Source organism: Lepidochelys kempii, chromosome 3, assembly GCF_965140265.1.
Source record: "Lepidochelys kempii isolate rLepKem1 chromosome 3, rLepKem1.hap2, whole genome shotgun sequence".
Taxonomy (NCBI): domain Eukaryota; kingdom Metazoa; phylum Chordata; order Testudines; family Cheloniidae; genus Lepidochelys; species Lepidochelys kempii.
The window spans coordinates 186,828,690-186,851,276 of NC_133258.1; the positions used below are offsets into that span (position 1 = coordinate 186,828,690).

The 22,587-nt window shown below is 39.9% G+C and overlaps 1 protein-coding gene across 5 annotated transcripts in view; it reads left to right on the forward strand.

The window, feature by feature from the left end:
- The window catches only part of CCDC85A (coiled-coil domain containing 85A), a 192,575-nt gene that overhangs the window by 147,310 nt on the left and 22,678 nt on the right, over positions 1-22,587 (forward strand). For 3 of the 5 annotated variants that reach the window (XM_073339340.1, XM_073339341.1, XM_073339343.1), the window contains exon 3: positions 10,256-10,332. The exons of 1 other annotated variant lie outside the window; for it this stretch is intronic. In XM_073339340.1, coding sequence (XP_073195441.1) covers positions 10,256-10,332 — 77 coding nt within the window. Of the gene's footprint in view, positions 1-10,255; positions 10,333-21,074; positions 21,148-22,587 lie in introns of those variants that run through there. One more of the 5 variants, XM_073339344.1, reaches the window with a different exon arrangement.

Sequence of the window (22,587 nt, forward strand, 5' to 3'; positions counted from 1 at the left end):
CATTTTGGTTAGAGATTATATGAACTATATGGATATTTTGGAATATTTCTCTTTAACTGGGTCCTTTTAGGTAGCTAAGTGGGTGGTGTTCTTTGTAGGGTTTGTTAGTTACTGTGAGATTCCCTGGTGTCTAGGACATATTTTAATTATAATGGTAAGTCTGAACTGTAACTTAAAATTACAAAAGGTTTTTTGTCTGTTGCATGAACAAGATCAGATCTAACTAGTCTTTGGTGTTCTGCTTGTCATTTTCTTTCTACCCATCCCAGTATCTTTCTTTGACCTCAGTTGCTAAGATTATTTTTTATTCAGATGAAAATTTTACCATCAATATTCTACTTAATACATTTATATACTAGTTTCTTTTATGTGGTATGATCTGTGTTTGAAAGCCCTCTTCAAGTCCCAGGAGATTACTTTACTGTTGTATGGTTTAGAATGCCAGCAGATATATTTAATTCACCTAAGAAGGCATTTTCCACAGTGTGTTTTAATCTATTTAATGGGTATTTTCAGCCACACCCAAACACTTTCTTGTTCTGGATCAGATGGCATATGTTAATTTACAAAACTCTGTTCAGAAGTGAATGTTTGGGATTCCTGTCCCTTTCAAAAGCTTTTTATTACAAAGGAGAGTTTTTGTTACACAAAATAATTGTATTGGGCCCAAGTTTCCTTGCCCAAGTTATTCTTATATTGGAGTGAAATTTTGCCTTTAAGGGTCGGGTTGTTTGTCTGCCCCTCGCCATGGAAGAGGCTGGTGTTTAGCTCTGTAAACCCAAAAATATCCGATAATCCACTTGGATTACTCTATCAATAGTTAGACTCTCAACCAATCTCATTTTTGGAGATTTATGTGCTTCTTCAGGCTATTAAGTCCAGCAAGTGGCTTTTTGATTTCAGAGTCTGAAAACCTGTACCTTCCTTGATCAGAGGTGTAGCTATTACTTCTGTACCCAGTGCTGTGAGGTGCTGAGCAACCACAATTGCATGAGCTCAGCACCTCAGCGGATTTGGCCATCAGATGTTAAGACATACCCTGTTTTCTTTTGCAAAGTCATGCTATATGACAAACATATGGAACAATGGCATTCTGTTTCTGTACACTTGGGTGGGAGAAGGAAGACTTGTTGCTGGAGGGTGGTCAGTAGCTGGTTCCTTGGAACTGGCTTATGCTTCTGTATTGTTAATAGCTTTTGTAGAGCCCGGGGTGGGGGTCTTCAGTAAGGAGTTGTTTATTAATAATAATAAATACAAATTAAACAGATTGGAATTTTAAAGCTGTGACATAAACTGAAGATTATTTCTCTAGACCTGATGCTTTTTCTCCCATCCATGAGCTTCTCTCCATGCCCTAGTTGTGGAGTCTGCCATGATTATCTCTTGCTCCTGGACCAATTCTTAATCCTATCTCCGATTTAGTAGCCCTTCCCATTTAGTGATCCTCCCATACTCCTAATTCCACTATCCCTCATCCCAGACTGCATCCTCGTTTCCTTCTTCAGCTCTTCTCTTACTGAGGCTGCTCTAAAGCTCAGTTTTGTCAGTCTTTCCATTGAGTTCAGTGGGCTTTGGATCAAGCCCATTCTTAGCACCAGTCCTTCTTGCTGCATTCCAAGTGCAGTAGGATTCATCTTGAGGTAGGAAAGCATTGATAAAGAGCAAAGGAGAGCATGGAGTAGAATCAATATTGTTCTTAAGTAAAATATAAATCTGCTTATCCTCAGATAGTAGAAACCCAAGCCTGTATTTTTAAATAACCTGTCTCAAAGGCAACATCTAAATAGTGATTAAGAGTGTGGCTTAGAACAAATCTTTGAGGGACTCCTTAAGTGACATCAGCAGGAGTCAAACAAAAGTCTGCTATTGAAATAGAATTATGTCATCAAGTTGGAGTAGGAGAAAAACTAATGCACTCTGGCCCTAGTCAATGCAGCCCCAGTTCAAAAGGAGGTCATCATCTATAGTGTCAAAGTAGCACTTAAGTCCAGACAAATGCAGACACACAGACAACCCCAGTCAGACTTCATCAATAAACCATTAAAGCCTTGACTATAGTAGAGTCAAGACTATGAAAAAATACAAACCTCTGACTGCAACAAATAGACATAATTTGCAATTAAAAGCTGCAACTGAGAAAACACTAGTTGTGTAAGAAAATTTGGATAAATGTCTAATTCCAGAGACATAATTACTTAAGTCTGGATCCCATGTGTGTTGAAAACAGGAGGTACAGCACCTGTTGCCCAAGAAACAAAAATAACTGTTTTGATTGAAAGAATAATAATCTGAAGGGTACATTCTAGTTAAAAAAGTGTAAAGCTTACAAGCACTACGATCTAATTTGAAATAATCAGAGCAGTATCCATGGAGCTGAGTTTAGTGAATTGACAAACAAAACCAAAAACCACCACAAGAAGTTATATTGTTAGTTACAGGAAAAAAACTGTATAATTGTGACCAATAATCACAGATGAGAGCGCTCAGTTTTGCTGCAACAAAATGTAAGACAAATAATTATTCTGGTCACAAAAGCAATAATCTGAGTGATACAAACCCTACTCTAAGGGTTTTGCTGCCATAGGTGTTCTAGAGGACATGCTTTACCAGTCACTTTCACAATAAACAGTTGTTAAACGTTTTGCTGAGCTTAATACAATTTCCCTTAGGCAAACATCAGGTCTATCTATATGATAGTGCTAACCTTAATATTGTTAAGTTTCAGAGGAATTTCACCATAGTTTAACAAGAAGCTCTCTAGGATTTAAAAATGTCATACAAGGGATGCAACTCTAATAGAGCTAGTGGAAATACAGAGTAGCTTCAATGAGTAGCTTCACCAGTGTAAATAAGAACAGTATGTTGACAATGTACAGTAATGAGATTTAAAAATGGGCTGGATGCGGTTATAATATTTCTAGTTATGACTTAATATAGGAGTACTCAAATCATGCTTTGAGCTGTTACTTGGTCCCTGTAAGGTACAAGGGAAAAGATTTATATTCTGTAATACTAGATAGTTGGCTATGCGCAAATTCTCACCTTTCATCTTGCGATGGACTTAAGTGACCTGGTCTAATATAATATTGCAAATCTTATGCTCCTGCTGAAAGTAGTACAGTGAAAGCAAGGTTACACATATCCTTCATGTTTTTGAAATAGCTTTCCAAAGACTACAGGCAGCATCTTAAAGGCCTTTCCCTATTGTTTGAACCTTCTGCAAATGTTTTTAATTGAACCAAATTCATCAGCTACCTATATATCTTGGCACACAATGGGTTAACTTCTTTGCTGATGTAACTAGATGGCTCAGTTGACTTCACTGTAATTTTACCCATTTATACCACTTGAGAATTTCTCACTGTATTTAAAATATGGTCACCCCATTCATCAGAATATAACAAGGCTTATATAGATCCTGGCACACTCCATGTAAATTATGATTACCAAATAGAGCTATCAGAAAGTTTTGATGAAAACCAAAACAAGATTAACATTTTTCATAAAATTTTATTTTTCCACTTCTGGCCAGCCATATTATGAGATGCCTCCCAATTTAACAGTTCCTTCACTGATGTGCAGTTCTATCAGCTGTAAAAAAATAAAAGTTCTATTCAAAAAGGAGCTACGTAATGAACAATGGTCACATATTTATAGCCACAACTGTTGTCAGTGCAACTCAAACTCAGCACCTTAAGTCCCAAAAACCAGAGCTCTAATGCTTGAGTTAAAGATGATGATTTTTGCTGTCTAATTAGCAGACTGTTAGAGTCAGTTGGGCCAGTCACTAAAAGGAAACATGATCATATGCAGTAATGGCTTATCCAAGGCCTATTGGCGTCAATGGAAAAACCTACTATTGACTTCAGTTAGCATTGAACCAGGGCCTAAGCCATATTCATAGTATGAGAAAGCCCTAGTGGAAAAAGATAGAACAAAGGGAAACGTCTTAAGAAAAGAGACTTTAATGTGACATCCACAACCATTCTAAAATAGAGGAGGAAATCCAGTTTAAAGAACATTACAAAAGTATTTGATGTAGGGAGATCAGTCACAGACACACTGAAAATGGATATCAGTGTGATAAAACAAGTATATGCATGTGGGAACAAAATCAGGCTCTAACATAGTTAGACACAAACAAAAAGTATCTAGCAGTTTCAAGAATTCTGATGTCATAAGAGAAAAATGATCAGCTACATAAATACTGAAGTCCTCTAATAAAGTTAGACTAACTGATGAGGGCAGATTGTCTCAGTATTTCTATAAAAACATGGTATTAAGTTTTTGAGGATGATAAACTACCACAAATACTACACTGTTATTATACAAATAATCAAGAATTTTAGTTTAATTCCCAGAATGGAGTGAGGCACAATGACTACACTTCCAACTATGTTAACTGCATGTGGAACTGATGTAAAAAGGGAAGATTTGAGGAACTGTGTGTGGTATAACTACAAAGACTTTCATCTTCACTGATCAGATCCAGTATATCTGAATATACTTGCAGACTGGAAGGAGACTCTTAAGGGTCTGTCTACACTGTAGTAACACACCCAGGCTGGCCTGTGTCAGCTGACTAGGCTCACAGGACTCAGGCTGCAGGGCTATAAAATTGCAGTGTAGATATATGGGCTCAAGTGGAGCTCAGACTCTGGGACCCTTCCCACCTCACAGGGTCTCAGAGCCAGGGCTCTAGCCTGAGCCTGGACATCTACTCTGCAATTTTATAGCCCCACAGTCAGAGTTCCACGAGCTCGAGTCAACTGACAAGGGGCCAGCAACAGATGTTTTATTGCAATGTAGACATACCCTGTAATACACCAAGGAAACAATCCTGTGTCTTCAGGGGGCTGAGACAAAATATGACCCAGAGATGGAAAAGGTTGCTATTTTTTCTGCTTATAGCTTTAATGAATAATACTATAATTTTAAAATACACATTTATTTGACAGAGATCATATTTAATGAAGTAGAATGGAACTTGTTCAAGATTGCTGCTTCAGTAGAACAAATATCTAAAAACAGAATATTGGACCATGGGAGAAGCAGAAGTAATGCAGCCAAATATGAAGCTAGGAGTTCCCACACTGGATCTGACCAGTGGTCCATTAGCAGGGAGAGATGGATCAGAATTCACATCGCACTCCCTATCAGTACTCAGCTCAAGCCGGGGAAGCTAATGATCCAACCAGCAGACCAAATTCAGTAATGAATCCTGGTCATGTGCCACCTGAGGCACGTTGCACAAACTAAGAAAGAAGTGGTCCATCTAGTCCAGTATCCTGTCTCTGGGTCCAAATCCTGTTCAGTTCTTGAGCAAAAACAAGTTGTTTGGTCTTATCCAAGTCCTCATTTGGCCGTAACATCACTGACAGGTTTATGCTGATATTCAGAACATGACAATAGAGCTTTTACTGGTATTAATACAAATATTTTTCCATCATTCATTAGTTGTTTAAGACTGAGGGAGCTCAGATGAGATGTGTTTGGGAGTTAAAATTCTATATTGTGACAAAGCTCTGTCCTTGCCTCAGTGGGTCCCGCATTTCCTGGCGGATTTTACTAGTCTCAGGGGCTCACTATGACCCTCAATGTAACCCTTCTCTCTAGAGACAAGGGTCACAGTCTACTGAACCATTTTCATCATAAGCCAGCAAGGGAGGTGAGGAGAAGTTATCCTTCCTTGCACAGTTGCTGTTGTCTCCCAGTCTCAGTGATTAATCAGGGGGCAAATGTGTGTGTGGGGAGCCCAGGCCCACCCTCTACTCCAGGCTCCAGCCCAGGGACCCTAATAGTATCAGCTATGGTAGCTGACCTTTTAGAAACATGACCTGTACAATTCCCTGGTCTACTTCCCCCACAGCAGCCCTCACTTCCTCAAGCTCCACTTTACCCTTACCTTGGGGCCTCCTTCTTTGTGATATGGTGCATACTACTCAGCCTCTCTAATAGCAGAACTTCCTCCCACAGCTCCTGACATGCACACCCACCTGACTGGCTGGGAGGCTTTTAACTAGTTTCAGCCAGCCCCTGATTGGCTTCAGGTGTTCCAGTCAACCTAGTGTTCTCCCTGCCTTCTGGAAAGTTCTTAATTGGCCCCAGGTGTCTTAATTGACCTGGAGCAGCTTCCATTTCACTTAACCTGGTACCAGGGATTAGTTTAGCCTGGAGCTAATATATCTATCTCCCACTACTTTTCTATAGCCATCTGGCCTTGCTCTGTCACAATATGTAAGCAGCTGTGCAACCAAAGATTAAGATTTGTTTTGTAGTAAATGGAGGTCTTTTGCGATGCATTTGAAATCCTAAGAACTACATGGATAATAAATGAATCTACTTAGAGAAGCATAAAATACAAATGGCTTTACTAATTACATCAGGTGAAAATCATCTTATTTGTCCAATGATTATCAATTTGTCTTTCAAAGCAATTATTGTCTGATATTGTGGTGGGGTAGTTTGCCCCTTAAAGGCCGTGGGCCACCTTGCCATGTGACATGCCCTTTTAAGTCTTTAAGGGTTCATTATATGAACCTAATGGGGACAGAGAGAAAGTAGTCCTGGGAATAAATGATGCTTGGGAGGAAATCCTGTCATTATATCTTTAAGAATCTGAGGCCAGGAGTCTTTCAGAAAGGGCAGGAAAGGCTCCTCTCTCCCCTCCAAACAACTGGGAATGAGCTGGGAAAAGAGGTCCAGCATAAATTCTGTTGCCTCTCTCATAGCAGGTCAGATGCCTGCAGACACTGTAGGGAGTAAAAGGACTCCTGTAGGGCCCTAAAGAGCAAGAAGGCATCAGCAGGAGAAGGCTGCCTGCTGGATCCTCCTAGCCTAAGGATTAATTGAGGATAAAGGGGCCAGCAGAGGGAGAAGTTAGTTAAGGCCCTACAGCTGGAAAAATTATAACCCGACCCCAAGGAGGAGAGCTGGGGGGGCTCCTGCCATAAGGAGAGGCAGTGACTGAAGCACAGCACCAGCTCCAGGAAGGAGGACGGGGGCTCCTGAACTGGGACAAAGAGCTGACCAGGTCTTTTATTGGGACCCCAGCAGGGAGATCTGGAGCAATGAAGTAAATCATCCATTGTAGAAAACTTAATAAATCAGACCCCAGGAAGGGGGTACATGTTCTTGAGCCAATTAAAGTCTGGTAATTGAAAGAATACGAGGGTGGAGTGCCCTGGAAGGACCATAAAGGGCCGTGGCTTACCTCTTGACAGATATATTGGAGCATCTTGCAAGATGCTAGACTGGGAAATAACACTAATATAGATCTGGTAGGTGTTACTGCTACAGTTCTCGTAATGCCTTTGGCTGTGCTGCAGTGAATATAGGTTGGATGAAATCCTGCTCCATGGAAATCATTGGGAATTTTGCCACTGACTTCAATGGAGATAAAATTTGTGTAATTTATGGTATCCATTTTACAACATAACTTGAGTATATTAATTTATACTCCTATATATATATATATATATATATATATATATATATATTTGTAATAATGAAGGACACCAGGACTACTCATTTCAATTAGCATTTGCTAGATCAGGCCCTTGGTATCTGATCTAAGTGTTAGTATTAATGGGATTGGTAGGGAGATTAAAATAAATCTTTCACACTATGAAAGGATTGAAATACTAGGAGATTTTATACCAGATGCTCAGATAGTGTAAAATCAGCGTTGACTTCACTAGAGCTATGTAGATTTACACCAACTATGGCTCTGGTCCTTAAGCTGTAAAGTATAATACAAAGGAATATATAAGAGAGGTGAAAATCTTTTACAAATATAACATGTAAGTATGTGACGCTAGACGGTGGTAGAGGAGCAAATGGCAGAAGCAAAAGCATCAAGTGTAAAAGTGAATTCAAAAGATAATGGCATGGGTTGGCAAAAGCATGAAGTTCAAAAGGAGCAGCTTTGAGTCCAGAAGCCTCCTCTTGGTGGTGGAAATCTGCAAATCAACCCCGTTGAGAAGATGGTACTGTAGGAGGGGGAGGAGTACATAGTCTTTCCCCTAGAAGAATGTTGGAAGGGAAGGATGGACTGTGAACTGTTTCCCAAAATAACTGCCCTTAGGGTGGGGAAGGTAGTGTGGGAGACTGTTGTGGAGTGCTGTTACCACCAGGGGTGGGTTACAGATAAGGAAGGAGGGTCATGAGATGGGAGGTCCTCTTAAAGAATGTGGTTAGTTTTGGATAAGCTTTGCAACTTCAGTGCTTATCTATACCAAACTTTGGGAATCCAAAGAGACTCATCCAGGACTAGTTAATGCAAGACTTGCAGAGCACAGCATATAAAACCTCAGATTACCTTTCTCCCTCTGTTTCTATGTATAATCCACTACTTCACTGTGTACTAATCATTTCTGACAAATGACTATATATTGCCTTCATGTTCTATAACTTCATGTGCACTACATATGTTTGCATATTTTAAGGCAGGGTTTCTCAAACTTCATTGCACCGCAACCCCCTTCTGACAACAAAAATTAGTACACAACCCCAGGAGGAGAGACTGAAACCTGAGCCCTGCTGCCCTGGGTAGGAGAGCCAAAGCCCAAGCCCCACTGCTCCATGCAGGGGGCCTGTAACCTGAGCCCCACCGCCTAGGGCTGAAGCCCTCGAGCTTCGGCCTAGGCGGTGGGGCTCAGCCTTTAGCCCGGGGCCCCAGCAAGTCTAAGCCAGCCCTGGCAACACCGTTAAAATGGGGTCACAACCCACTTTTCGGTCCCTACCAACAGTTTGAGAACTGCTGTTTTAGGGCTTGTATTCATGGAGACACTCAGGAAAGTTAATCAGAATTAAATAAAGGTATGAATTTAAAGTGGATTAGTTAAACTATATTAAACCCCTATGTGGACACTCTAATTCAGAATTAAAATGGCCCTTAGTCTACCATCTCCCCATAAGAGTGTTAAGTGAAACCTAGTCTACTAGAGAGACGAGGTGGGTGAGGTAATAGCTTTTGTTGGAAATATATTGCCTCACCCACATCGTCTCTCTAATATTCTTGGACCAACATAGCTACAACTACATTGCATTCCCAGTCTCCTATCATTTTTATTTCATGGACTGGCTGGCATGTGAAGTGACTTGGATATATTAGAGATCTAGAGTGCCAGCTAATTTCAGCTGAGGAACTCCAGTGAAGTCAGTGGAGCCATGGGGATTATGCCAGTTGAACACCTGACCCAGCATGTCAACAGATACACCTTTTAGAGACCAAATAGCTAATTCTCCACTCTATTCCATGAGTAGATGGCTGGTGTAATTCCAGCTAAAGTCACTAGAGTACACCAGCATAAAAATGGTGTAGAGAATTAATGAATCAGGCCCCAGAGAAGGGCTGACTTCTGTTGAATTAATAGGGGCTGGTAGAGTCACAGTTATGGTCTTGTATGGAGAAGTAGTCTTCTGTATTACAATTAAACTACTCCCCATTCCATGCACATTTTCTTTAGAGGCACTTTTCTACCTGCAGAGCTTCCATGTGGGCCAAGATATGCATGGTCATCTGTATTGGAAAATTCTGATTTTTGGCTTTGGTTCTCCTTATGGACCAAATTCTGCTCCCATTTAAGTCATTAGGAAAACTGTTTGCTTCAGTGGGAGGATAATTGACCATATATGACTCTCTCAAGGGTGGAAGTGAGCCCATGGAATTGATGTATGCTTATTTTTTGAATCTCATATCTGAGGGAAATCCTGCTCTCCTTCTTCACCTGAGGCCAATGAAAATATTTGTGTGAGCAGGATGGGGCGAGCAGGATTTACCTCTGTGATTGGCTCTTGCTATAGCACAAACTCTTTTATCTTGTACAAAAGTGACCCCATAGTTCACTGTATTATTCTTGTGTTTCTAAAATTGTATGTAGTTACATAGCACAGAAAATTCAGGAAGTTTAGGGTAGGGATTAGCAGAAATTGTTCTTCATTGCCTTTCTTTGGGACTTTTATTGTGTTGTAGAGAAGCAACTGCCTTGTCATTTACAGTAGTTTAGACTCAAAATCAACAAGGAATTAGGCTGATTCTGCCAAGTCTTAACGTTTTAAACGACTTATAGTATCAACAATAACTGGTATTATCTTAGAGAGAAACAGAACTGGGTGTTGTAAGGTACACTTAAGAGGAGATATCTGCTGTGATTACACCAAATCAGAAATCTCCTGTCTTATATAGGCTCTGATGCTAGTGCACAAAAGCAGACTTGTGTGTATAATGCGAGTTTTTTCTTTTTAATTTTAGACTCAACCTTGTCCTATGTTAGGCAGCTGGAGGCAAGAGTAAGACAGCTGGAGGAGGAAAATCGCATGCTACCCCAGGTGGGTGACTTCCTGTTGATAGGAACAGTAGCTCCTAGCTAGATAGTAACACTCATGTATTAGTGTTTAACATCCGTGTTTTCTGCAGTGAGACACTGATATAATTTGAACTCTTACAGTGATCAAAGGCTCTCATTACAGTAATCAAAGCCTCTAGCATCTTTTATTTTCATTTCTCATTGCTGATTATAGTGGAGCATTTCTACTGGTGTATTTGAGATCATGACAATACTTCAGAGCATTTTTTTCACCTTTACAAGTGTTGATACCTTGTAAGAACTCACTGGAGGCTGAAACTTATGTTATAATTAACAATTAAGAAGTTTAAAATTACAAACAGCTGACCTTTGACAGTCCTAGTTTCATCTTAAGAGTGAATTTCTCTCTTCATATCTTTCTAAAATATAAAGTTTCAAATGCTATTGTGCAGACAACTTAAAACATTACTTTGATTCAAAAATGGAAATTTGTCAAGCAATTAAAATAATACATTTGTTATTGTAATTTTTTGGGGGGATGTATTAGGTGCTTAATGGGGAGACTGAAATTACATTTTAAAAATAAACAAACATCAAATGATTTGGAGTTAAAGCTCTCCTGGGTACATGCCTTTCTTTTTATTTTAACTATTTTTATTTATTAGCAATGAATTAATAATATTTGCATTTTTCAAATATATGTTAATTTTGTATTGACTAATGCATCTTGCTATTATATTTAATTTAAAAATACTGTGGAAATTAGTACCTTTTCAAAATGAAATATCTTGTTCATTTTTAAAAAAGAGCCATGTAATGCTAGTTCGTCGTACTGACTCGGAATACTATGACTTGTGTGTAAAAATCAAAGATAGTGGTGAAGGGAAGGGGCAATGATATTCATAGACTCAGATTTAATCATTTTTATAAAGTATAGAGACAAATGAATTAGTTACAGGGATGGCTCAGGATCAGAGTTGGTGATGTCCTTGGTAAAGCAGATTTTAAGCAAGGTTTTGCCTAATAGTTAAAGGGGGTAATAGTTCTATTCTTTGTTCTGCCACTAACTAGTTATGTGACCTCGAGCAAGTGATTTAACTTCTCTGTACCTTAGTTTATTCATTTGAAAAATGGGCATATAATATTCACCACCTGCAAGGGGTAATGAGGATTATCATATATAAAATCACATTTGCTGAGCCTTTGAGATGCAAGATACTCTGTGATGCGGAGTATTATTGTCTTGCCAAGCAAGGCAAATGATAATGATTGACCAAAAACACAATCTCTGATTTGTCTTGGTATGATAGATCATTCAGGAAAGACTTTAGGGCCAAAAATTTTCAAGTTACTAGTGATTTTGTTTGTCTCCATTTTGGGGTGCACACCTGAGACACTGTAGAGGGGTCTGAGTTTTCAGAAAGTGCAGAACGCCCAACTTCTGAAAATCATGGCCCTTTAAGGTCTCTCATGTTTGGTATCCAAAGTCACTAATCAGTTCTAAAAATAGTGCCTAAAAGTCTACAATGGGGCAGTGGTGTATTTTTGGGGGGGGGGGGGGGCAGAAGCTGAGGGAAATGCAAAGGGAATAATTAAGTAGGCAACAAAGTCTGCATCTTGACATAAATATATGCTTTATGGCCAAATGTGTGTCTATATCTTGGCTTGGTTTATTGGTTCTAGAAGCTAACCACACACCTGTAAACACTTTATCATTAGAAATTATGAGAATGACACGTGTTGGCCTTTCACAGCATGTCTGCTCATCCTAGGAATTTCATTGCTTTCAGTACAGGAAGGAAGTATAGTCAACAGCTAGCCTATTCTGAAGTCATACTCAGTTATGTTAGTGTTTCATTTATATGAGACAGTGGGGACCTGGCTAGCATGTTCTATAAAGAATTTTCTGGGGCTTTCAGGTGAGTTGGTGAAAGACACTTATTCAGGCAACATTCTATCTGACCTGTTTTTCTACCTTCAAAGTTACTAAGGTTAAAAAGGGGAGTAGTGGCTAACCTTCTCTGTTGTCTGGGTTGGTTGTCATTATGGGAAACATCGTAACTATACTCTGGACACTTGTCAGGCTGAAACAGAAGTAGAAAGACATAGAATGGGATTTTGATTTTCAAAAGCTCTCTCCACATTGCTTTAACTATCTTTCTGATGAAGGCGATGGGAGTTTTCTGAGGGTTAGGCTGACTCTCAGTGCTTTTGACAGTTCCACTCCAAGCCACGTCTACACTACCTGCCGGATTGGCGGGCAGTGATCGATCTATCAGGGATAGATTTATCGTGTCTAGTGTAGACGCGATAAATCGATCCACCTCTCACTCTGGTGGAGTTCCAGAGTTGACAGCAGAGTGATCGGGGAAGTGGAGTCGACGGTGGAGCGGCAGCGGCCGTTGATCCCGCGCTGCGAGTACGCAAAGTAAGTGATTCTAAGTCAGTCTAAGGTACGTCGATTTCAGCTACGCTATTCTCGTAGCTGAAGTTGCGTATCTTAGATCGACCCCCTCCCCCCCAGTGTAGACCAGGCCCAAGTGTAGAGCATCAAATGAAATTCCTTTTCTGTTATGGGTATGAAAACTCCACCTGTGTTGTGGGAAGGGAATGTCTTTTTGTAAAAACAAAAAACAACAACAAACCCCCCTGTTATTCAGTGGCACTCACCCTGCAGAACAGCAGGGATTTTAAAGCTCCAGGACTGTACATATTAGAAGAGAGTGAGAGAGGTGAACTGTTATTGATACACTTGTTAGTAGCTATTCTATCCCTGAGTGAGTATGATCAGTGCTACTTACAATGCTTACTTTTTCCTGTCTGCTCACCTCTCTTCTTCTGCTACGCCTTCTTTCTTCCTCTTTAAGCCCTTTCCTACCCTGCCCTATTTCTCCTCTTCCAGATATGCATTACTCATACCAACTTGTGTAATGGTGTGACCATTTATACCCTGCATAGAGAACAAAAGTCCTTGGCAACCGACTAGTTATCTCCCCTTTTCCTTTGCCTTTTTTGTCTTTTTCTTACATATTAGTTTTTATTTCAACCCCCCACTACCTGTAACTTAAAGGTTTTATTAATATTTAGCAGCAGGCACCTTTTCAGAAAAAAGTGTTTCAGTGATGACATCTTCACTGTTCAAATTGAATTCTGAGCTCTAGTTTGCTGCACTATGACAAGAAATTACAATGGCTAGGGGAAAAACCAATAGCTACAGTGAGTCAATATTTCAGTCTGATCAGGGAATAGAAACGGTATAAAAATGCTCCTATTCATTTAAGACTGCAAAAGTCTCCCAACATTTGCTCGTGTGCTGGTTGATTGCATTCTACTAGGTTTAAGAGTTATGAGAAGCTGCAGACAAGTTGTAAATTTGCTTTGTTGATGGGGGCAGCAATTAGCATATATTTGTTTTCAGATGGCAAACAAAAGATATAATCCAAGCACATTCAATATATGGCCACAGATATGAGTTTTGTGAAAGAAAGCAGACGTTTTCCAAGACATGCAGCATGCAACAGGGTCTTCCTACCAGTTGCCAAACTACATTGGCTGGGCATGAGGAAACAGTAGATTATTGGTTAATATCAGTGCTTCTCAAACACAAAAGTATGTAACAGTGCTTGCTAGTGGTGTACACAGAGAGACACAATTTGGGGAAGGATGTTTGTGGGTGGTGTAATTTGAACCAAGAAAGATCTGGCATATAATAAGATTCTTTAAGATATCTGTAGTTTGGCCCCTGGCTGTTCTGCGCAATTCACAGAAGCACAAAATATTTATGATGATTTTGGTGGATCAGAAAGAAAGCAGACTTAGAATCAGTAATGTCAGACTTCTTTTCAGGAGATTCATGGCTAGATATAATACGACTGGAAGAGTGTATCCAGTATGTATGTATGTTTAAGCAACTTGGTTTATACAGTGATTATTTTCTCCTATATATTCAGGGCATGTTTAGAATTCTTGGTTAAGCCTTACTGGCCACTGGCCACGAAGAATAATATCTCTGCACCCTCTTACCTAAAGTTTTATTTCATGTTTTTGTTTCTTGTCTATCTTTATTTTAATATCTCAGTGCAAGGAATTTCTCTTAGTCCAGGTCTACACTTAAAACTTTTGTCACTATGATAATGTTGGGGTGTAATTTTTAAAAACCTTTTTATACTGGCGAAGCCCTAGTGTTATACCAGCAAAAAAGTGCTTTGGCTGGGATAGTTTATTTTGTTTGAGAAAACCAAGATAAGCTATGTTGGCAAAAGCATCTCCTTTGCTGGTGTAAACTGCATCTACACTAGGAGGGTTTGCCAGTGTACCAGTAGTTATACTGGCAAACCTCTTCTAGTGTAGCTTAGGCCTTCCTGTAGAGACTAGTTTCAGTCCGTATGTAAAAAAGGCACAGCTCTTGTGTGAAATAGCCGCTATTGTTATGTCAGATTGTGGGAGGTGGATTGAAAGTTCTAATGGCCATCTTTCACATGACAGTACATGGCTCTGTGAATGCTGAACAGAATGGAGTTGCTTGTTTCAGCTAGAAGCTGACTCTGGTTTGTCTACTATCACTTGGCTGTAAAGTTAAGAATAAAATTATTTATATAAGAAAAGCTTTTTTCATTAATGTGATGACCAACACAACTCTCATTAAAATTATTAGTATTTGTCACTTATATTATGGAATTCTCAGCCAATTGTTCTAATTACCGTATGAGAGAGTTGCAGTTGCTTAATCCTAAAATCAGTTCTCCAAGATTTTCCACTGATATTTATTTGACTTATATTTTGATTCATTTCAGCAGTGTTCATGTCTCTCTGTTCCAGACAAGTTTCCAGTAAATTAGGACTGAATTTTCTTGGACTGAAATAGAAGAATCTGGGTGGTTAGAGGACATGAATAAAGCAGCAGAATAGAAGGGATAAAAAAAAAATGAGTGGTTGAACAGAAGTCCCCTTCTCTTTAATTAATGGGTAGGTGAGAAAGGTGGGGTAGTTGAGAGCATAGAGTGGGAATCCGCTTGGGAAATTTCTGAACGTTTGGAAGGAGTGGCTGCTACAAAAATTAGGCCCTTATTTGCAGACGTTTTTTGTCCCCATGCATAAAAGCAGAGGGTGTGATCTGACCTCACATTTTTGTTGCATGCAGTAAATAACATACGTCATATTGTAACCAGAGTCCTTAACCAAAGAGTTGCAATTAATGAGCTGGCTGTATTACAATGCAATATGTTATAAGATAAATTATACGAAAACAACCTATGCATCACCCTTTTCGTGTGCCTTTTCTGCTGTTAGTCTCTACCTATTGATCGGCTCTTGTGCATAGAATTTTAGGCTATCTCTGATAGTATATTCTGCAGTTAGCAGAGACATAATGTCTGCTTGTACTGAGACATTTTGCAGTAGTCAAAAAGCTTCTTAAAAGACAAAACTGGATTCATACTTCATTTACATCAATATTATATTGATGTAAATCCATTAGGCCACATTCTGATCTCAGTTATGTTGGTGGACATCTAGAACAGTGGTTCTCAACAAGGGGTACGTTTACCCCCGGGGATATGCAGAGATCTTCCAGGGGGTACATCAACTCATCTAGATATTTGCCTAGTTTTACAACAGGCTACGTAAAAAGCGCTAGTGAAGTCAGTACAAACTAAAATTTAATATAGACAGTGACTTGTTTATACTGCCCTATATACTATACACTGAAATGCGAGTTTACAATATTTATATTCCAATTGATTTATTTGATAATTATATGGTAAAAATGGGAAAGTAAGCAATTTTTCAATAATAGCGTGCTGTGACACTTTTGTATTTTGATGTTTGATTTTGTAAGCCAGTAGTTTTTTCGGTGGGGCAAAATTCAGGGTACTCAAGACGAATCAGACTCATGAGAGGGGTACAGTAGTCTGGAAAGATTGAGAGCTACTGATCTAGAATAACTCCACTGATTAGGCAATCGTTATTCCAGATTTGCCCTCATGTGTAACTGTGAACAAAATCTGTCCCATTGACTCCTTATCTACACTGGTGTGTGATCAGAATCAGGCCTCCAAAAGTCAGTTAAATGAAAAAGAAGCTTGTGAATTGAACAGGTTGATTATATTTCTAGGGGTGATAACATCATACGTTGAAACAACACAAGTGTACATGTGCCATGTAGTCAATGAATGTATTTGGTAAGAACATTCCTGGTGAGCCACTCTTTTCTTCTTCAATTAGTTCCATTTTAAGTTGTATGGTGGAGAGAAGGAAGCGTGTTAGGGTTAGAATGGAAAAAAGACTCTGTTTATGTAATCTGGTTACAAGTCCCAACTTTTTATGAAATACGAAGCCAGAGGCAAATATTGCCAGGACAACCAAGTCTGAACAAACAAAAAGAATGTTGTCGTTACCAGAAGTTTATATGAGTGTGCAAGAGCTAGAGGAATTGAATTCTCAAATTCCATGGCAACGCAGCATAAGTCTGACACAGCAGAGCTTATGCACAGGTTAGCCAACGAGTCAGTGAAAGAATCTATGAGGTTATCTAGCACTGTGTTTCCTTCTGTGCATTCTGTCCTTTCTCTTCAGTTTCTTGATTCTTGGGCCTTTTGTTTGTTTTCTTTCTTTCTTTCTTTCTTTATTATTGTTATCATATTACCAAAGGCCCCCTGTTAAGGCGTGGGATCCATTGTGTGGGATGCTAATCAGACACATAGAAGGAGACAACTTCTGCCCCAAAGAGTTTATGATCTAAATAGACGACACAGACGGTGACAGACAAACAACAAATAAGCATCTGTCTAAAGTACAGACCGTGTAACTATTTATCCCTTCCCCATCCACACTCTGCCCAGATTCCACAGCCACCATGCGTTGTTGCTGCTCCTCTAACACTTCTTTCTTCTTCAGAAACTGCAGAGCTACAATTCATTTGCAAATTTAATACCATTAATTTGGGCTTGAATGGGAACTGGGGGTGGCTGGCTCACTACAAAAGCAGTTTTCCCTCTCTTGGTATTGACACCTCCTCATCAATTATTGGGAGTGGACTACATCCACCCTGACTGAATCGGCCCTGTAAACATTGGTTCTCCACTTGTAAGGTAACTCCCTTCCTTTCTTCATGTTTCAGTATATTTACTCCTGCATCTGTAATTTTCACTCCATGCATCTGAAGAAGTGGGTTTTTCACCCATGAAAACTTATACCCAAATAAATCTGTTAGTCTTTAAGGTGCCACTGGACTCCTCGTTGTTTTTGTAGCCTCAAGTCTTCTTTTCTTCTATTGCTGTAATAGCCAGCAAAAGAGATTTTGAAGAACTCCCTGAAGTTTTTTTTGGAACTCAGTCACAGCACTCAGTACAAGGGTCACAAACAAGTGACATCTTCCTGCAGTCATTGTAGGCTTTTTACAGGGGATCACTAATTAACCAGCATTATTTGTCTTGTGGTCCCATGACAAATTCACAGTGACCTCCCCACTGTCAGTCCTTTAAAGATGCTTCAGATTGCAAATGGGACTCTTCAGCTTTTTCTTACAGTTGCCTCTCCTCTGCTACAACCAGGCTAGATCAGAACAAGTTATCCAAAGAGACAGAGACAAAACTTCTCAAGAGGCTTTGGTTTCCTGGTGGCATAAAACTGACCAGGAACTGACCAAACTGTGTAGTGAAAAGGAGCTGCAAGCAAGCGGCCATGGAATGGCTCTAGTAGAAAAAGTGAGCAAATGGAGATCATTATTACCACAGATTCAGAAGATACTCTAGTACTAGCAACTTCAGACAGGTGGAGCCGGAATGAAAATATGAGCTTACTCCAAAAGAGTTGCTAATTTGACACTAATATCTAATAAGTGATTTAGAGAAGACCTAGGAAATTCCATATCATTAAGTGACAGGTTTCACCATCATTAAGTGTGATTTCTGCTTTAGGGAAACACTGAAAACACATAGTAGGGACAAAATGGGAGAAGACCTCCACCAGTACAATTTCAGCATGGATTGCTGATAAACATGCCTAACAAAACTATTTCATAGAATCATAGAATATCAGGGTTGGAAGGGACCCCTGAAGGTCATCTAGTCCAACCCCCTGCTCGAAGCAGGACCAATTCCCAGTTAAATCATCCCAGTCAGGGCTTTGTCAAACCTGACCTTAAAAACCTCTAAGGAAGGAGATTCTACCACCTCCCTAGGTAACGCATTCCAGTGTTTCACCACCCTCTTAGTGAAAAAGTTTTTCCTAATATCCAATCTAAACCTCCCCCACTGCAACTTGAGACCATTACTCCTCGTTCTGTCATCTGCTACCATTGAGAACAGTCTAGAGCCATCCTCTTTGGAACCCCCTTTCAGGTAGTTGAAAGCAGCTATCAAATCCCCCCTCATTCTTCTCTTCTGCAGGCTAAACAATCCGAGCTCCCTCAGCCTCTCCTCATAACTCATGTGTTCCAGTCCCCTAATCATTTTTGTTGCCCTTCGCTGGACTCTCTCCAATTTATCCACATCCTTCTTGAAGTGTGGGGCCCAAAACTGGACACAGTACTCCAGATGAGGCCTCACCAATGTCGAATAGAGGGGAACGATCACGTCCCTCGATCTGCTCGCTATGCCCCTACTTATACATCCCAAAATGCCATTGGCCTTCTTGGCAACAAGGGCACACTGCTGACTCATATCCAGCTTCTCGTCCACTGTCACCCCTCGGTCCTTTTCCGCAGAACTGCTGCCTAGCCATTCGGTCCCTAGTCTGTAGCTGTGCATTGGGTTCTTCCGTCCTAAGTGCAGGACCCTGCACTTATCCTTATTGAACCTCATCAGATTTCTTTTGGCCCAATCCTCCAATTTGTCTAGGTCCTTCTGTATCCTATCCCTCCCCTCCAGCGTATCTACCACTCCTCCCAGTTTAGTATCATCCGCAAATTTGCTGAGAGTGCAATCCACACCATCCTCCAGATCATTTATGAAGATATTGAACAAAACCGGCCCCAGGACCGACCCTTGGGGCACTGCACTTGATACCGGCTGCCAACTAGACATGATATTTACCTTCTTGGAGGAAATAACAAATATGATTTTAAGGGTCTGTAGAAAGTCATAGATATATTCTGTTTAGCTCTTAAGAAGGTTTGTGGTACAATAACACTTAAAAGACCTGTCTATAAATATAGTACTATCTGGAGTGAGTTGTATTTCCATTGTGTTGAGTAGGTATGTAAGATAAACATACAGATAAGAATTGATTAACTCTCACACTACTTTATTGTAACTTCACTGCAGTCACTCGAGACTTCTCTATTGTACTACCTGTAATTAGAACTCCCAAATTTCTTCTTGTACAGTCAAGCACCATCTAGATATTTAATAAGGTATTGCAAGATTTTCATATAGTAAAAATGCTCATGTTAGACAAAATATGCACTAAATGAACTTTTAGAAGTTGTCTAATATGTTGATCTCGCAATTGGTTTAATTGTATATGTTATAATTTCCTGTCAAATTGCCTGGTGAAAGCATATGTTTTTTTAAAATTACATCAGATGACAATTCAGAGGGAATTGTTTTTTTTTCCAATGAAGTTTAAAGGACTGTCCAGAATGTGAAGTTTGAATCATCTTTGCTTCATCAATATGCTGTTTGAAAGTGGTTGATAGTTATAGTAAAAAATAAAGCAGAAAATAGATGTGATCTAATGTTCTGAGCATAGGACTAGGAGCTAGGAATTCCAACCTTCTAATCCCAGATCAGATGCTGATTTCCCTTGTGGCCTTGTGCTGACTGACTTCACTTCTCTGCCTCAGTTCCTCAACCGACAATATTAATAGAGCATTAGGAGGTGTGTTGTGGTATTCTAGCAGGGCTCAGCATGGATCCCAGCCAGGCCTTTCAAGTTCTTTGCTTGCTCTGACTTTTCTGTTTATCCATTCAACTGTGCATAATAGGGTCTTGACATCGTGTGTTTTTTGCCAGAGATTTACTTCCCTTCTGATATTACATGATATAGGAGGCATATAGGATTGCTAATAAGAGACTGCTTCATTTACTGGGTCATGGTTACAAAAAGTTATGCCCCTGTCACATGTCAGTTGTCAGTATCCACTACCTTTGAGATTTATTTATTTTGTAAACTGATTTTTTTAAAAAATGGCACATGCAGTCCTCAGTTTTGCTGTTCAATGTCCTGTTTAGCTGGAGATTAGTGCATGCTTTTTCAGGCTCTGTGCTGTGGGTTGTGAAAGGCTAGTCTAGTTATATCATTATTTAGGGATGAGATCTGCTCTAAGTAAAGATTCAGAAACAGCAAGTGAATGCAGTTGGAAATATCCATCTGAAAAGGTTTTTGACCATCAGATGGGAATTCAGAGACTATAGTTTTAAGATGCCTTCTTCATTGAAGAAATTTTTAAAAAACCTGAAAAAAATGGAGGTTTTCTGAGATCTACAAAAGCAAGAAATGTAGTAAACAAAAATGACATAATGTACATTTTAATCAAGAGGATTATTTCCAACCAACTCCTTGCTGGTTTGTCTTAATGGCCTTTTCCTCACAGCATGGTCTTGTAAGTGGAGTTTATCAAATATCAGCAAATATACCCTCTGTCTTGCAAGAATGAGAGGGTAACAGGGGAGGGTGGGTAGGACACTGCACCCCATATTCTTCATAGAGATATTATGATATGATTATGGCATAACTATGGTGTATTTTATGCAAGATAGGTCATGTGAGATACCATTGGAAAGGTTATGATTTACTGAATATTATTATCCTATTTGTATACAGATGTCACTTTGTATCTGAAGTTATGAATATTGACAAATGTGTTTACACCTGGGAAACGCCCACTAGGCAGAGGATGTTGAGTCTAGATGGCTGGCTTGGAAGGGCCCATTCAGGTTGATGAGCCATTAGGAGAAAACAGTAGGTTTTAGAAGAAGCTCATCTCCCAACGGGGAATCTTTCTGAGGACGCTACAAACAGCCTCTGAGCAATGGCTGCTGTGGCACTACAGGGACATGTAACCAGGTGACCTGGTTACGACTCCATCTTGGAATACCACTGTTTTTCCACTGACTGGTGTGGGAACCAAACTTTGAGACAAGGGGTTCCTGCCACATGCGGAAGCTATTTAAGACAGGGGAGTGACATCATCATAGTTCTTCACTGACTCCTGCCCCAAAGAGACTCTAGGAAACATCTGAGGAACACGGACTGAACTGGGAGGAAGTGTTGGACCCAAGCTAAAGGGATTTTTAGCCTGTGAAAGGAACACCTGGTGTTTTTAAGCTGTAAGCAAGTGCAGCTAGCCCCTTAAGAATCTCTGCAGCCTGCTTGAATCATCATTTAGGGTAAGAATTTGCAACTCATATACAATCTCTTGAGTATATTAAGCTTAGTTCGCATGATTTGTTTGTTTGCTAGGTAATCTGCTTTGATCTATTTACTATCCCTTATAATCACTTAAAATCTGTTTTTGTAGTTAATAAACTTATTTTTGCTTTGTCTAAAACCAGTGTGGGAGAGTCATAACTTTGGGCAGAAAGCTGTTGCATATCCTTCTCCACATTGAGGGAGGGGGCAAATTTCATGAGCTTACACTGTACAGATCTCTGTGCAGCACAAGACGGTATAATTTTGGGTTTAAACTCCTGAGGGGGGTGTGCACTCGAGCAGCTGGGCAGCTCCTTAGCTGTAGCCTCCCCATGCAGAGCTGATCACAGCATCTGCAGCTGGGTGTGTCCCTACCTGTATGTGTGCTGGAGCTTGTCAGGAGCCAGAACTAGCTGCCTCAGAATAAGGTGTGAGAGGTCCTGCAGTTATGGGGTGACGGAACCCTGAGTGCACTGATTTTAATGAAGAGGCAAGGACCTGTTTCTAAATGCTTTCTTCAATGGGGGTGGAATTCAGCCACTCCACTCCTCTCATGTGGCAGGCTCCTGACCACCCTAAGAAGTTCATGTTGTAATTAGTAACTATGTAGGTACTTCTTTTGGGTATTTAATAGAGTGCTGTGCTGCAGAATCATCCAAGACTTCACTTGGCATCCATCAATCATCAGAATACCAAGACTTTTACCCAGTTTCACTTTCAATATAAGAATCAGCTTTATTTTTCTTTACATTTTCCAAACACAGATCATGATTTTCAAAAGTGACTATAGGTTTTGTTTGCCTCGTTTTGGAGTGTCTCTTTTGAGACACCTCAAAGAGGCTTGATTCTCAAAAAGTGCTAAGCACTTTCCTTCTGAAAATTGGTCCCCTTTTGGAGGTCTCAGGTTAAACACCCAAAAATGGAG